This window comes from Amaranthus tricolor, chromosome 1 (assembly GCF_026212465.1).
Source record: "Amaranthus tricolor cultivar Red isolate AtriRed21 chromosome 1, ASM2621246v1, whole genome shotgun sequence".
NCBI classification, from domain to species: Eukaryota; Viridiplantae; Streptophyta; class Magnoliopsida; order Caryophyllales; family Amaranthaceae; genus Amaranthus; species Amaranthus tricolor.
Window position 1 is genome coordinate 12,461,272 of NC_080047.1, and position 13,230 is coordinate 12,474,501.

The 13,230-nt window shown below is 35.5% G+C and overlaps 1 protein-coding gene and 1 non-coding gene across 2 annotated transcripts; one reads left to right on the forward strand and one right to left on the reverse strand.

Moving 5' to 3' along the window:
* Positions 1–7,059: 7,059 nt before the first annotated feature.
* LOC130797049 (uncharacterized) lies at positions 7,060–8,730 on the reverse strand. The gene has a single exon (XM_057659567.1). It carries the CDS (start codon positions 8,728–8,730, stop codon positions 7,060–7,062), a length of 1,671 nt encoding a protein of 556 aa, XP_057515550.1.
* Positions 8,731–8,980: 250 nt separating this feature from the next.
* Positions 8,981–9,086, forward strand: LOC130801466 (small nucleolar RNA R71). The gene has a single exon (XR_009039620.1). It is a non-coding gene; the product is annotated as a small nucleolar RNA R71 (small nucleolar RNA).
* Positions 9,087–13,230: the final 4,144 nt, after the last annotated feature.

Consider the following 13,230-nt stretch of genomic DNA (forward strand, 5'->3'; position numbering starts at 1 on the left):
AGATTTTTGGGAGGAAGGAAAAGAAATATATCCGTGACCAAGAACTAGAATCAAATTACCATTACCGACAACAATAGCATTATTGAATTGATGCTTTAAAGAAAAATAAGGTATTAAATTACCTTGAGAGCGAATCGTGTGGGATGTGGCACCGGTATCCATGTAAAATTGCTCATCCAGAGTAGAGAAAGAGAAAGTGTTCATGGCATGATCAATGTCCGTAGGAACATAACTCATAGAAGCACTAGTCCCGGTGTGATAACTTTGTGCCGATCGCGAACCAAGAAGACCAGAAGAAGAAGATGCATTGCATTGAGAAGGAAGAGCCCAAGGTGTAGAAGGAAATGGGGCAGCAGGCAGGGCCCAAGGCTGTCCAGCCCAGTAAGGCCAAGGTGAAGGGTAAGAGGGAAAGAAAGTTGGGCTAGGAGAGTTTCTGTTGGGCCGAGAAGCAAAAGGAAGGTTGGGTCTTAGATGATGGCGCTGCCAGTGGCCAGAATTGTTTGCGGAGCTAGGGTGGCTGCCACGGCTGGTTCGGCCACCACGACGAGGGTGACGATGGCTACTACGGTGGTAGGGAGGGCCGCGAGAGTCATAATGGGCTGAATTCTCTGAAAAAGAAACTTTATTTGTGGTAACATGAGCCGATTCTTGAGCGAGTGGAGTGGCCTAATGGTTGGAGCGCTCTTCTAATTCCAACATAGAACGAAGAGTATCAAAGGAGGGAATGGGATTCATATGTTGAACCAAAGACCGAAAAGTTTTATAATCCGAATTCAAGCCATGAAGAACTTGTAGAGCCAAGCATAGTAGTGCCAAGATTAGTAAGAGAGGTAGCAATAGTCTCAAGTTCGTTGCAATAAGATTTCACATTGGGAAAATTTAAAAGAGAAACGTCATTATGAGACTCAAGATGAAGAATCCGAGAGGTTTTATTATTTTAAAAATTGTTCTCAACACGAGTCCAAGCATCAAAAGCACAATCATCGGGACGAACGATGGATTGGAGGAGGGATGGACTAATGGAGCCATAAATCCAAGTGCGAACAATATCATCAAGGCGTTGCCATTTGGAATCTTTAAAACTAATGCTTTAGAGGAGTCATCGGGAAGAATGTGAGAATCCACAAGATGAGCTCTACAATGAAGCTTAAATAAAGTGACCCAAGTATGAAAATTGGAGCCATCTTCATCAAGTTGGATAGACACGCTTGTTTTAATGTTAGTAACCAAAGTTACGGGATAAATTTTTGTGGGAGAAGCCATTGAGAGAACAATAAAAAGAAGGAGGAGAGGTGGCGGCAAGGGTGGTGGAGGAGGAAGATGTAGGGAGCAAGAAACCTTGGCAAATGATACCATAATGGAATGATTTGGTTTTGAATGGTTGCCTTCTCATTAGATTGGAATGATATTATATACAAAGATACAATCTATAATTTAGGAAACTAAATATTCACATAATATTCTACATAATCATATTAATTATACAATCTGTCAATCAAAATATATTATTCTAACACTAACAAATTATTCCACCTCTTAAACAATCTTATTCCTTCTTTAATTATCTATCTAACTAACTTTATTTTTCTATTATGACTTTTCTTTATCCTTTGAATATTTACATGCAGTACAAACTGATAATGAATTTTCCCCACAACATTTTCATGGGTTCTTTTTCTAAAAAATTTAAATCAAGGGTGCATAAATAAATAGCAGCTACTTGTAAGTGTTTATGTCTACAATTTTCAATGTAATAAGTAAAAACTAAATTCAGAATCCTTATATTTCAAATTAATTAAATATCCCATAATGTAGCTATATCAATACAAAATACATAAAAATCTTTAATATATACTCCTCTTATTCTAATCAAAAGTCTTTTGTTAAATTCACACACAATATTTTATTTTTTATTTGGTTACTTGTTCTCCTATTTGTCTCCTCATGAGATCTTATTGTTTACACAATTACAATTAAATTATTATTTTTTTCTTACTTTCTTTCTACATGTAATCTTCTCATGCGGTCACTTTCTCTTTTTCTCAAAATTAATACATTATTAAATGAAATATTATTAATACGTTATTAAATGAGACATTTATTTAGAATATAAGATCATACCAAACATAAAAGGGTACAAATGTACAATGCTAATTTGCACGGGGCATTGCAACAATCGCAAACCATCTAAGCAAATAATCGAGTTTACATAAAATTACATTTTATTGTTGATATCAATCTAGTAGTTAGGGTACCTCGCGATGTCCAATGACTATCGAATCAATACCTGTCATCTAAAGTCAAACAAAAACCAGCATCAGTCAACACTCAAGAAACTTTAAGTGACTTAGAATATAAAAAATGGGTCTGGAACATAAGATGAGTCAAGGATTAAGTCTCATTTTAATGGGTTATTTGCGGGTTGAGTCATTAACGGGTCTTGATGTAAAGGATTTGTTTGGGCTGGTTCGGATAATTATAGGAATTGATTGCGAAAAAATATTTTCACTTTTTTTTATAATTTTATATGATATTATTATATGTTAAATTAAGTTGGACTTATTATGAATGCTAGCATGTTAATGGGGAGATACGAGGTGCACACACTTCATAAGCCAAGGAGATATATAAGATTCCAAAACTATTTGACAATGGGAAAGACTCCAATAACTTATAAAGTGTGCACACCATTTTTAATTTGTCGATGTAGGATAATCCATCCCAACACCCTCTCTCACATGCGAACCCTCGTCAATTTCGCATGTGGGAGTAATCAATTAGGGTAGGGAGGCCATTCTTTTTGAACCTACCATTTTTAATTTTGATCGAATCATCGGCTCTGATACCATGATAAATTTAGTTGGATTTATTGTGAATGCCAACAAATATCGTGGAAAATACGAGGTGCACACCTTTCATAAGCCATGGAGATATATAACATCCCAAAACCATATGGCAGTGGGAAGAAGGACTCCAATAACTTATCAAGTGTGCACACCATTTTCAATTTGTCGATGTGGGATAACTCATTCTAACATTATAACATAGTTGGGTCGACCCAACATATGGTAAAGTAGAAATAAAACACTATTATATTAACTTATAAAAAAGGAGTCAAAGTGGGTCGGGCTATGACCCGCCCCGACCCGACCCATTTAAATTTTAACTTGACCTGGCGCGTTGAACACTTCTAGCCTGAACAATCTAAACAACAAAAAAAAACTCAAATACAAACCTAAAGTAGATTTACTACTAAAACTAATTAGTACTAATAGAAATTACTCCTCGAATTTTTAAAATAATATATTCTCTTTTATTATTTTTTTTTATGTTGGACAACTGAAATGTGACTAATACTAAAGACTTTAACAGAGTGAAGTTACTAATTAATTTTAATTTAGTAAAAAATGTTAAAATAAAGTAAAACATGCTTTCAAAGCCTGATAGAGAAGAATATGATCGTATATAAAAAACCATAAAACCTCTGCACACAAAGTAAGTAGTTGGAACTTGGAAGAATTAGTTCCCAACCATGACTCTAAACCATGTCGCACACGATGGAGGATAAGGGAGGTTTTCCATATGGTTTCACGATTATTGTTTGACAAATTTTTAAGATTTATAGTTGCCATGATCACGTGGATTAGCATGTGTAAAGTGGTCTATAATATAGGGTTCTGTTATAAGATAGGTCTCCAAAATCTGTTTTTATACTTATTCGATTTATTGTTTCACTTACCTCGAACATATTTATACTATTTTATACGAGAGTAATCAAGTAGTAAAGACTCAAATATGAATATTTTAATAAATAGAGAAATTTTATCATATACTAGTATTTTATTTTATTTTATTTTTAAATTTTAAAGGTTATTAAGATAAAATTAGCACATGAGTTCTAAAATTTATGAGAGGACCCTAATAGTTGCACGCACTTATTTTATGAGTGCGACTATATTGGTTGGAATTGCTTACGATTGTGGCAAGATGATTCAGTACCATGATAAGACGATAATGATCCGTTTGATAATCGATATTAAATGGTGAGAATTATAAGAAAAGTTAATGAAATTTTTATAAGAATATTCAATCTTATTCTCTTTCAACAATCTCATTTTTTTCAAAAACTCATTCCAATATATTGTCATTGGAAAATGTGATATTAATACTACAAGAAAAGTTATTTTTAGCAACAGAATAAGCCGTTGCTAAAAACCTGATTTCGTTGCTAAAAATGTTTTTTGCAACGAATTCCATTGTTGCGGGTACAGCCGTAGCTAAAGCTTTTAGCAACGACTATGGTGGTTGCAAAAGGTATCTGTTTTTTTAAAACGAAAACTATTGTTGCAAAAGAAGTATCGTTGCAATTCCTTCCAACGTTTTTAGCAACAAAAAAGCTCGTTGCCAAATTTTCTGCTTTTTTAGCTACAACTGTTTTCGTTGTTAAATATCTGTTTTTGTAACACCCCGTAATTTTCAGGTCTAGAAATAAGTATAATATAATAAAATAAAGTATAACAAAATAAAATAAATAAGTGATACTAAATTATGCTACTTTATTTAGTTAATTATAAGTAATAAAGTAGGTTTAATTTTAACGGTAACGAGTTTTATCGCATGACGTTTTTTTTCGGTTGTGACAATAACACAATAATTACTCAATTAATTAATTAATTAATTAATTAAACAAAAACAAAATTTTTTAAGGAGGGAATGGAAGGGGGAAGCCGGTCATTGTGAGGAATGGGAGGAGTTTTTGTAACTCCTCTCATAAGTGGGATTTATAGCACAATTATGCCTTGTTTTTTAAATTGCCCATTATTAATTCTTAAGCCTCACATAATCACTCCATTCCTTTTGTTTTAGCAGCCTTAAATTTCTGAAAAAAATATTTCTCCTTGCTTCCTTTGTGTTCGGCATTCTCAAGGAAAAAAATTTTTTTTTTTTTTTTGGTTTGTTCAATTTAATCTTTCGTTCAAGGGGTAAGTTTAGTTGAATTGTTATTATAAATTTTATTCATAAGATTTCTAAGGTGAAATATATTTTATGTATGATGATATCCTATGATTTTTAGGCGGATTGAATATACATTCTTTTATATATATAATTTTCTCTAATAATCCTTTAATAAACTTCAATTTTGTTAAAAGGATTGGGTTATGTTTTTGATTTATATTCTTTAACAAAGTGTAATTTGTTAAAAGAATTAAGTTAATATTGATATTTAAATAAATTTCCTTTGTGATTCACATTTCTCTAACTAAATTACAATTTGTTAGTAGGAATTTTAATGGTATGGATCAAGTAGTGTAGTAATCTATGAAGTTATAAATCCTTTAGCAAAATTGGATTTTTGCTTGAGGGATTGTGTGTTTATGTATATGTCTTGATTCAAGAAGGATGATTTTTGTTTTATAATTCTCTACAAAATTTTAATTTGTTAAGAGAATTAAGTATTTAATCTAATTATCATAATTTGTGGAGTCTTAAGTCTCTTGAAGATCTTATGGATGGGCCTATTCTTTTTATTTTTATAACTCGTATGCTTTGATGATGGTGTTTTTGTGTATGAATATATATGAATAATAATAGCAACAATAATAATGTAATGAAAGTTCCGGACAGTAGCTGCTGTCTCGGTATTGGTGCCGGCTCGGAAAACGTTAGTCGTTTCCGTTGTTGGTTTATGCATCCGATGTTTTTTTTTAAAACTCGTTATACGTTTAAAATAATTAAAAATAGTAAATGGATGTTAGAATTTATGAAATTCGGTACCCAAAAAAATTGACGCGTTCCGAGCGCAATGGCGAAGTCGGATTTTTCATTTGAATTTTCTAATCTGCCCGAAATGGCCCTTAAAGTTTCTGGTCAGAATTTGTAATTTGGAATCTTTGGAAATTGGATGAAAACATTTAAAATTATCAAGTCTTAGTGATATCTTAATGGTATGGAGTGGATTAAATGTGTAAACACGATCTAATATGTGATCGTTTTGAGTGTGTTGTTTAGGACCTCGATTTATAAGAGGGCGAAATTATAATATGTGATCGTAAATGCTAAGTTGGCCTTTCTTGGGCAAAGGGAAATGCCGAGTCGGCTATATGTGTGTGTCTAATGCTTACTTTTTTTCTTGAGCAGTTTTACGTGTTTTGTTAACCTAATTTCTTTGTAAGATGGGGTTACTATATAAAACCCCCCATTCCTTAGGATTAGGGTTTACATGAGAGCAAGTAAAAAATGTAGGAAAATAAGAAGTAGAATAAAATAAAGATATTATGTCAGAATATTATGTTTTAAGATGTTAAGATCTTTTTTAATATTTAGGATATTAAGGTTATTTTGTTTTCTATTATTTAGGTTTAAGCTAACATTTTATTTCCTTATTTTTAGTCCTAATTTCATGTATAAATAGAGGTGTTCCTCTCATTGATAAATTAATACAAATCAAGTATTCAAAACCCAAATCAGTCTAATTTCCGCATTATGATTTTCTACATGGTATTAGAGTCGTAAGGTTTTCCTAGATGGAAAAACTCTATCGGTATTTTATCATTGATCATAATCGACCAAAATCGATCCAAACAAAAAACCAATCAAAAAAATCAGATGGAAAACATGATGTTTTCATTGCCAGAGGTTGAGCAAATTATTATCCTTTTCCAACAAAGAAACCAAATATTCGATACAAACCCAAAAATCAATAAAAAAACAAAGGTATCTGAAAACTTTAATAGAAAAAATTACACCAAGTGGTGTAAAGAAATGGAAATTGAACTTGACGATCAGGGGATACTGATAAGTGCGATTATTTGCACTTATTCACGTTATTTTATGCTCCTTATGTGATGTTTTAGTTGGTTTTCGGTAGTGTTGATAATACTATTTGATATTTTTGTCTCATATGTTTAATATTGTATTTCATGTGATTTTGAGGCGAAAATTGGAGTATCAGGTTTCGGGGGTGATAAGAGGGTGAAGACTTGGAGAAATGGACTAAGACCCATAAAAAAGTGAAGAGATCGAGCCAAACAAGCCCCAAGGGAAAGAAACAAGTAGTAGCTAAGCCGTGTTAAAAAACCACGACCCGTCACAGAGCAATTGGAGTCCAGAGGCAAAGCGACGAGTCGTCCCCAACTTGCCACGACTCGTCGCATATCCACTAATCTGAGCAGAGCATCCAGAGACAAAGCGATGAGTCGTCCCCAATTTGCCACGGCTCGTCGCATATTCACTGAAGTCAGCATCTAAAACTTGGACCATCTCAATTACATCGGCCCTATCCTTCTCATAGTTGCCCTCAATAGCTGCATAAAGTGGATCGACAATGGAGGGTGTGGACTCCCTTTCTATAGTAGCATCAACTATCGCATCCACCCGATAAACAGTCTCCCCAATGGCTGGATGTGCCATGGATGAGGGGAGATGGAAATGTAGTTGTTCTCCCATAATCTCAAGTGATAACTTCCCATTCTTCACATCAAAGATGGCTGTCGTAGTCTTTAAAAATTCGCGACCCAAAATCACCGGAATGCGGGCATCCTCTTCCTTATCCATGATGACGAAGTCGCAGGGTACGAAGTAATTACCAACTTGGACAGGGTAGTCCTCAAGAATAGCAACTGGGTATCTCACAGACCAATCAGCTAATTGTATAGACATTCGAGTGGCTTTCATCTCGCCATTGATCTTTTTGCATAATGTCAACGGCATCACACTCACACTAGCCCCTAAATCAGCAAGGGCTACAACAGACACATCTTTCCCCAACTTCAGTGGGATAGTAAAACTACCAGGATCAGCTTGTTTCTTAGGAATCTGGCATTCCAAAATAGCGCTACATTGCCCATTCAAAGTTTCCACCACACTCCCCGCTAGCTTGCGTTTGTTGGAAATGATGTCCTTGAGAAATTTAGCATAAGAGGGCATTTCCTTAATGGCTTCTAAGAAGGGGATGTTGATCTGTAGCTTGCTCAAAATTTGAAGAAATTTTCCATATTTATGCTCAAGCTTTGCCTGTGCCAATCTAGAAGGAAATGGCACTGGTGGTGTATAAGTTCGACCGGCAATTGTGGGCTTGTCTGAATTGACTGACTCATCCTTCTTTTCTTCAGAAACATCATCATTAGCTCCTGAATCTTGAACAACAATAGGTGAAGTCTTTACCTTAGGGGCTGGATCATGAGGTGTCCTACCGCTTCTCATAGTTACCGCATTGAGTTGCTGATGGGGAGATGTGGTTGGGTTATTTTCTGTGTTTCCCGAAAGTTGCCCCTTTTGCATGGACAAGTTACTCAATTGCTGTGCCATTTGAGCCATCTGAGTATCGATCATTTTGTTGTGGGCCAAAATATGTTTAATGGAGGTGCTGAAGTGTTCATTTTGCTTGCTTTGGGTAGCAATGAAGTTCTCCATCAAGCTCTCAAGGTTGGACTTCGATGGATGTTGTTGTTGAGGTGGGAAGGGAGGTCTTTGTTGGAAACCCGATGGTACGTTGTACGAGGATGAGGGATTCTGGGAATTGTTGTTTCTGTAGGAAAAATTTGGATGATCCCTCCATCCTGGGTTGAAGGTGTTGGAATAGGGGTTGTATTGTTGTCTGGCATTCTGATTTTGGATGGCATTGACTTGTTCCACAGCAGCAACCCCTTCGGCTTGAAGTTGACAATCAACACTAGAATGCCCATTTAAGCCACAAGCGCCACAGACTTTATTTACTGCAGCTACATCCATTTGCTCAACCTTCCTTGTCAAAGCTTGCACATTATTAGTCAAAGCAACAATAGCATCCACTTCATACCTACCACCTCGCCTTGGAGTTGATTATTCTCGTCAGTGGTAATTTGAGGCCATGTCATCAAGAATTTTCTTGGCCTGGGTCAGAGTTTTCATCATGAAGTTACCCCCAGCAGCAGCATCCAAAGAAGTCTGGATCTCATGCCTCAAAGCATTGTAGACTGTCTCAATAACCATCCAATCTGGTAATCCGTGATGTGGGCATTTTCTGATTAGACTTTTAAACCTCTCCCGTGCATCATAGAGTGATTCCCCGTCTTTTTGCTTGAAAGTAGAGATCTCATTTCGGTACTTTGAAGTTTTTCCGGGCGGGTAGTATCGATGCAAGAATGCCTTTTTCAGAGCCTCCCAAGTTGCAATGGAGTTGGGTTCTTCCTCACGAAGCCACTTCTTAGCCGCCCCCGCAAGAGAAAAAGAGAAAGCTATCAACATTAATTGATCGGAAGTGATGTTGTTGTACTTGTGTGTCATGCACTTGTCGATGAATAGATTAATGTGGTCGGTTGGGTTCTCATTCTCCATACCATGAAATTGGTCCTGAGCGATCCAGTTGAAGAATACTGACCGAATCTCATACTGGTTCCCGGAAATCTATGGCCTCATAATGCTAGTAGTGACAATGCTAGCATCGGGAGTGATGTAATCCAGGAGGAGTTTCTCTGGTGTTTCAGCCATGGTTAAATCTTCCCTTCTCTTGTTTCTTCGCCTTCTTTGCCTAGAGTTGAGTCTTCTTGCTGTTGCATTGATTTCAGGGTCAAAAGGTACTAGTTCGTGTCCTTGTCGTCTGGTTTGCATGCAACAAAAGAAACTAAAAGCAAAGGGTTAAATAAATAGGGAAGGGGGGACATAACAGGAAGCGAAATCAGAGAAAAAGAATCAATCTAAACTCAAAAAAATAAACACTAAACTAATCAGTTGTTCCCCGGCAATGGCGCCAAAATTTGATAGGTCGTTTATGTAATATGCAACTAGTATAGCAACAGTTAGGGTCGAACAACGTAGTAAATGATTATTTTCCGGCTACCAATTAATCCTAAGTAACACACAATTTTAGAGAATATATGCCTAAACTAACTAAATGACTAGAGTGCAAACAATTAAATTAGAAAGGTAAAACAATGATACTAAAACATCTAGGGATAAACTTCCCCACTAGCATGATATGATGACAATGAGATCCTACTACCCCTACAGCAATCATAACCAAGTTCAATGGGACGAATACACCATTAAAGATACTAATAATTCCTTTCGAAGACTATTAGCTTCACTACCATACTATCAAACCTATTTTCATGGAATCAAGTATAGCAATGACATTGAACATAGTATTCAATAAAATCCAACAATCAAATCAATCTATTTTCATGAAGATTATCAAGCCCTTGATCAAAAAGGCAATTCATTCAACTCTAACTTTCGTTAACGATTGAATGAATTGTTAACCACAATTTCCAAAATTTCTATTGAAAAACATGAGTTAACTAGCATAAGAAACCAAGCATGAACAAGGATTATGCATAACAAAAAGGGAATGGGATTCAATAATTCATCATCAAAATCATGGCTAGGGTTCCATCTAACCCTAGATTAAGAAACTACTCACACATATCAAATGCAACAAAACAAGAATTAATTAAAGAAAACATAATTAAAAGTAATAACAAGGAAATGATAAAGAAATAATACTTGAAGTTGAATACCAATGAACGAAAGTAATTGAAAGTTACAAAGTTTTTCTTCTAAAGTGAAGAATTAAAAGTCTCCCCAAAAAAAAGAGAAAATGTTACTCCCCCCCTTTTCTATTACATTCCCTAATCATTAAATAAAAAACTATGCAGAAAAACGGTTATTAAAAGTTCATGCAAGTGAATTAAAAGTTCTGAAAGACCGGGTCCGCGTGCTGAGAGTTTCAAGAGAGCAGAAACCGCAGGACCCGACCGGGTTTAAGCAAGAACGGACCGGGTCCGTAAGCTGAACATTCATGCAAGTGATTATTGACAGACCCGACCGGGTTTAGAGTATACCCGACCGGTTCCTGGGCTTGGAGGCTTACATTCCTATTTCTCACTTGAAATCGCCCAGGTATGAAAATACCCGCCCGGGCCCATCATCTTGTGCTTACTCTTCTTCATTAGAACGCGGCAAAAGTACAAACGACATCCAACGGGACTAAAAGCATATCCGAATGGACCCGTGAGCTCACAAACGTGCCGTAGTGCGGTCTCGAACTCTGTCAAATCTCGAAGCACGCATCCTAATGCTCAGGAGTGATCCGCTTCCAATACAAGAGTGGAGTAAAATGGCCTGAAATAATCAAAGACACACAAAAACTCCAACCAAGCGTAAAACCACATGGAAAATGCGAAAATCATACATCAAAATGCCATAAAATGCAAGGGAAAGGAGCATAAAAACATAGTACAAAGTGCATACATCATATCCCAGGCAGAACAAAAGCGATGACTCGTCGCCAGCACGTTAGGTATGTTTTTCATGTGCAATTGACGGTTATTTTTTAGGAACCACTATAAATAGTGGTAGTTATTTTTATCATTAGTCAGTTTTTATTTTATTTTTCAGATTTTCTCTTTTTGTTCTTCTTCTTTGAGAGCTTTCATTGTTGAACTCCATTGCTACATTTATTCTCATTACAATTTACATTTATGTTCTTCTCAATTAATAAGTGTTCTTGCTTTATTATTTGTGTTTTTGCAATAAATTATTCATCATTTTCATGTGTAGAATTTCAATTAGGGTTTCATTCATCATTAATTGCATATTCATCACCATATCTAGTGAGTAGTTTTTCTCTGTAGGGTTAAGGGATTAACCCTAATATAAAGCATCGAATGATATTTTATTGATTAATTGTGTGAAATTTGGGTCTATGATTAAACCTATGCTTAATGAATCTTAGTTTAAATATCTTTGTTAACCTTTTCAATAAAACGGTAGTTTGAGATTAGGATTAATTTAAGATTGAGATATATTTAAGTTAAATTCCTATTAGTTTAGCCAATAAAATGGAAGTTCGAGGATTAATACTAGTACGGTCTTAAACTGTATTAATCAATAGAGCAGAATTTTGAGATTAATTAGATCACGTTTAATTACGCCAAAGACTCAAGTTAATACAATTATGAAAGTAATTGACTCCCATATTAGAATTAGGTGATTTCCGACGCCCTAGATTTGTCATATTATTATTATTATCTTCGTATTAATCATTATCTTAGCTTTAATTATTATTTTTATTTGCATTAATTAGCTATTGCTTATAGTAGTATTAGTTTCTCGACCCAACTACTTGTTGATCTGTGTCTCGTAGTCATAAATCGAATAAATTAGTTAACTCACTTCCCTGAGTTCGATGCTCAATCATATCACCGTCATTCCCCTGACGATCATAACTCCACAATAGAAACAATATGATAGCATGGTTATGTCATGGATTCTCGCATGTATTAACTCCGACATTATCGACCTCGTTATTTCATTTACTACTACTGCCCATGAATTATGGACTTGGATTCAAACTCTATACGGGCCAATTTCGCTACCTTCCGTGAATGGCACCATCCAACGTGAGGTCGCGAGGGGAAGTAATATAGATGAAGGGAATACAAAAGTCAATAGTGAAAGGGGAAGTAAAGAGATAAACAGAAATCAAATTCCAAAAGAAGAAGAGACAAACGAACCAGAAGCAAAAACACCCGAACCCCAACCCGAAAAACACCTCGAGAAAGGTTCTTCAAAGGAAGAAGTAAGCAAGGATAACCAAATCCCTGAAACCACAAACTCAGGATCTCAAAAATCAGTAGAGTAAAAAAGACCAAATATGAAAATTAAGAGTATATTTCCAAAAAATGAGTTTTAAATGGATGCTACTCATTTATTACCCCTGTCTAACCTAAACCTTCCCATATACACACTGACCCGCAAACTAACCCAGAAACCCATATCTTCTACCCATCTACCCTTTAAACATTTTCAACTCAATTTTATCTTTGAATCCCAATGTAACGGCCCGATTTAAGTGACTCGGAAATTCATATGAAAATACAAATTTCGGTCCACTCCTTGGGCTCCAGAGAAAAGATCTCCTCTAGGATCGTCAACATTCCTTCGATAAAGAAATATAACTAACGGAAAACAATACCACCGTGAAAGAAAAAAATAAGTCAGCGGAAGCTCTTACGTACAACTCGAGAGCCTAAAGGCCTCTAGACAAACTAATTGAAATAAGCGGAAGCGAAAAGAAAACTACACTATCTCATGTTACATAAGTTCGGAGTTTCTTTCTACTCATAATCCAAATACAAAAAAAATAAAAGCATAGTCTTGATGATTACGGTTTCTAAGTCGAGACCTCACTCCAGTCCCCACCTGCAATCAACCTACTAGTCGTCGTAAGACAACACAGTAGGTTCCAAG

Bases quoted from the DNA above. Each gene is read 5' to 3' on its own strand.
- LOC130797049 (XM_057659567.1), bottom strand. From the start codon at position 8,730: ATGGATGTAGCTGCAGTAAATAAAGTCTGTGGCGCTTGTGGCTTAAAT.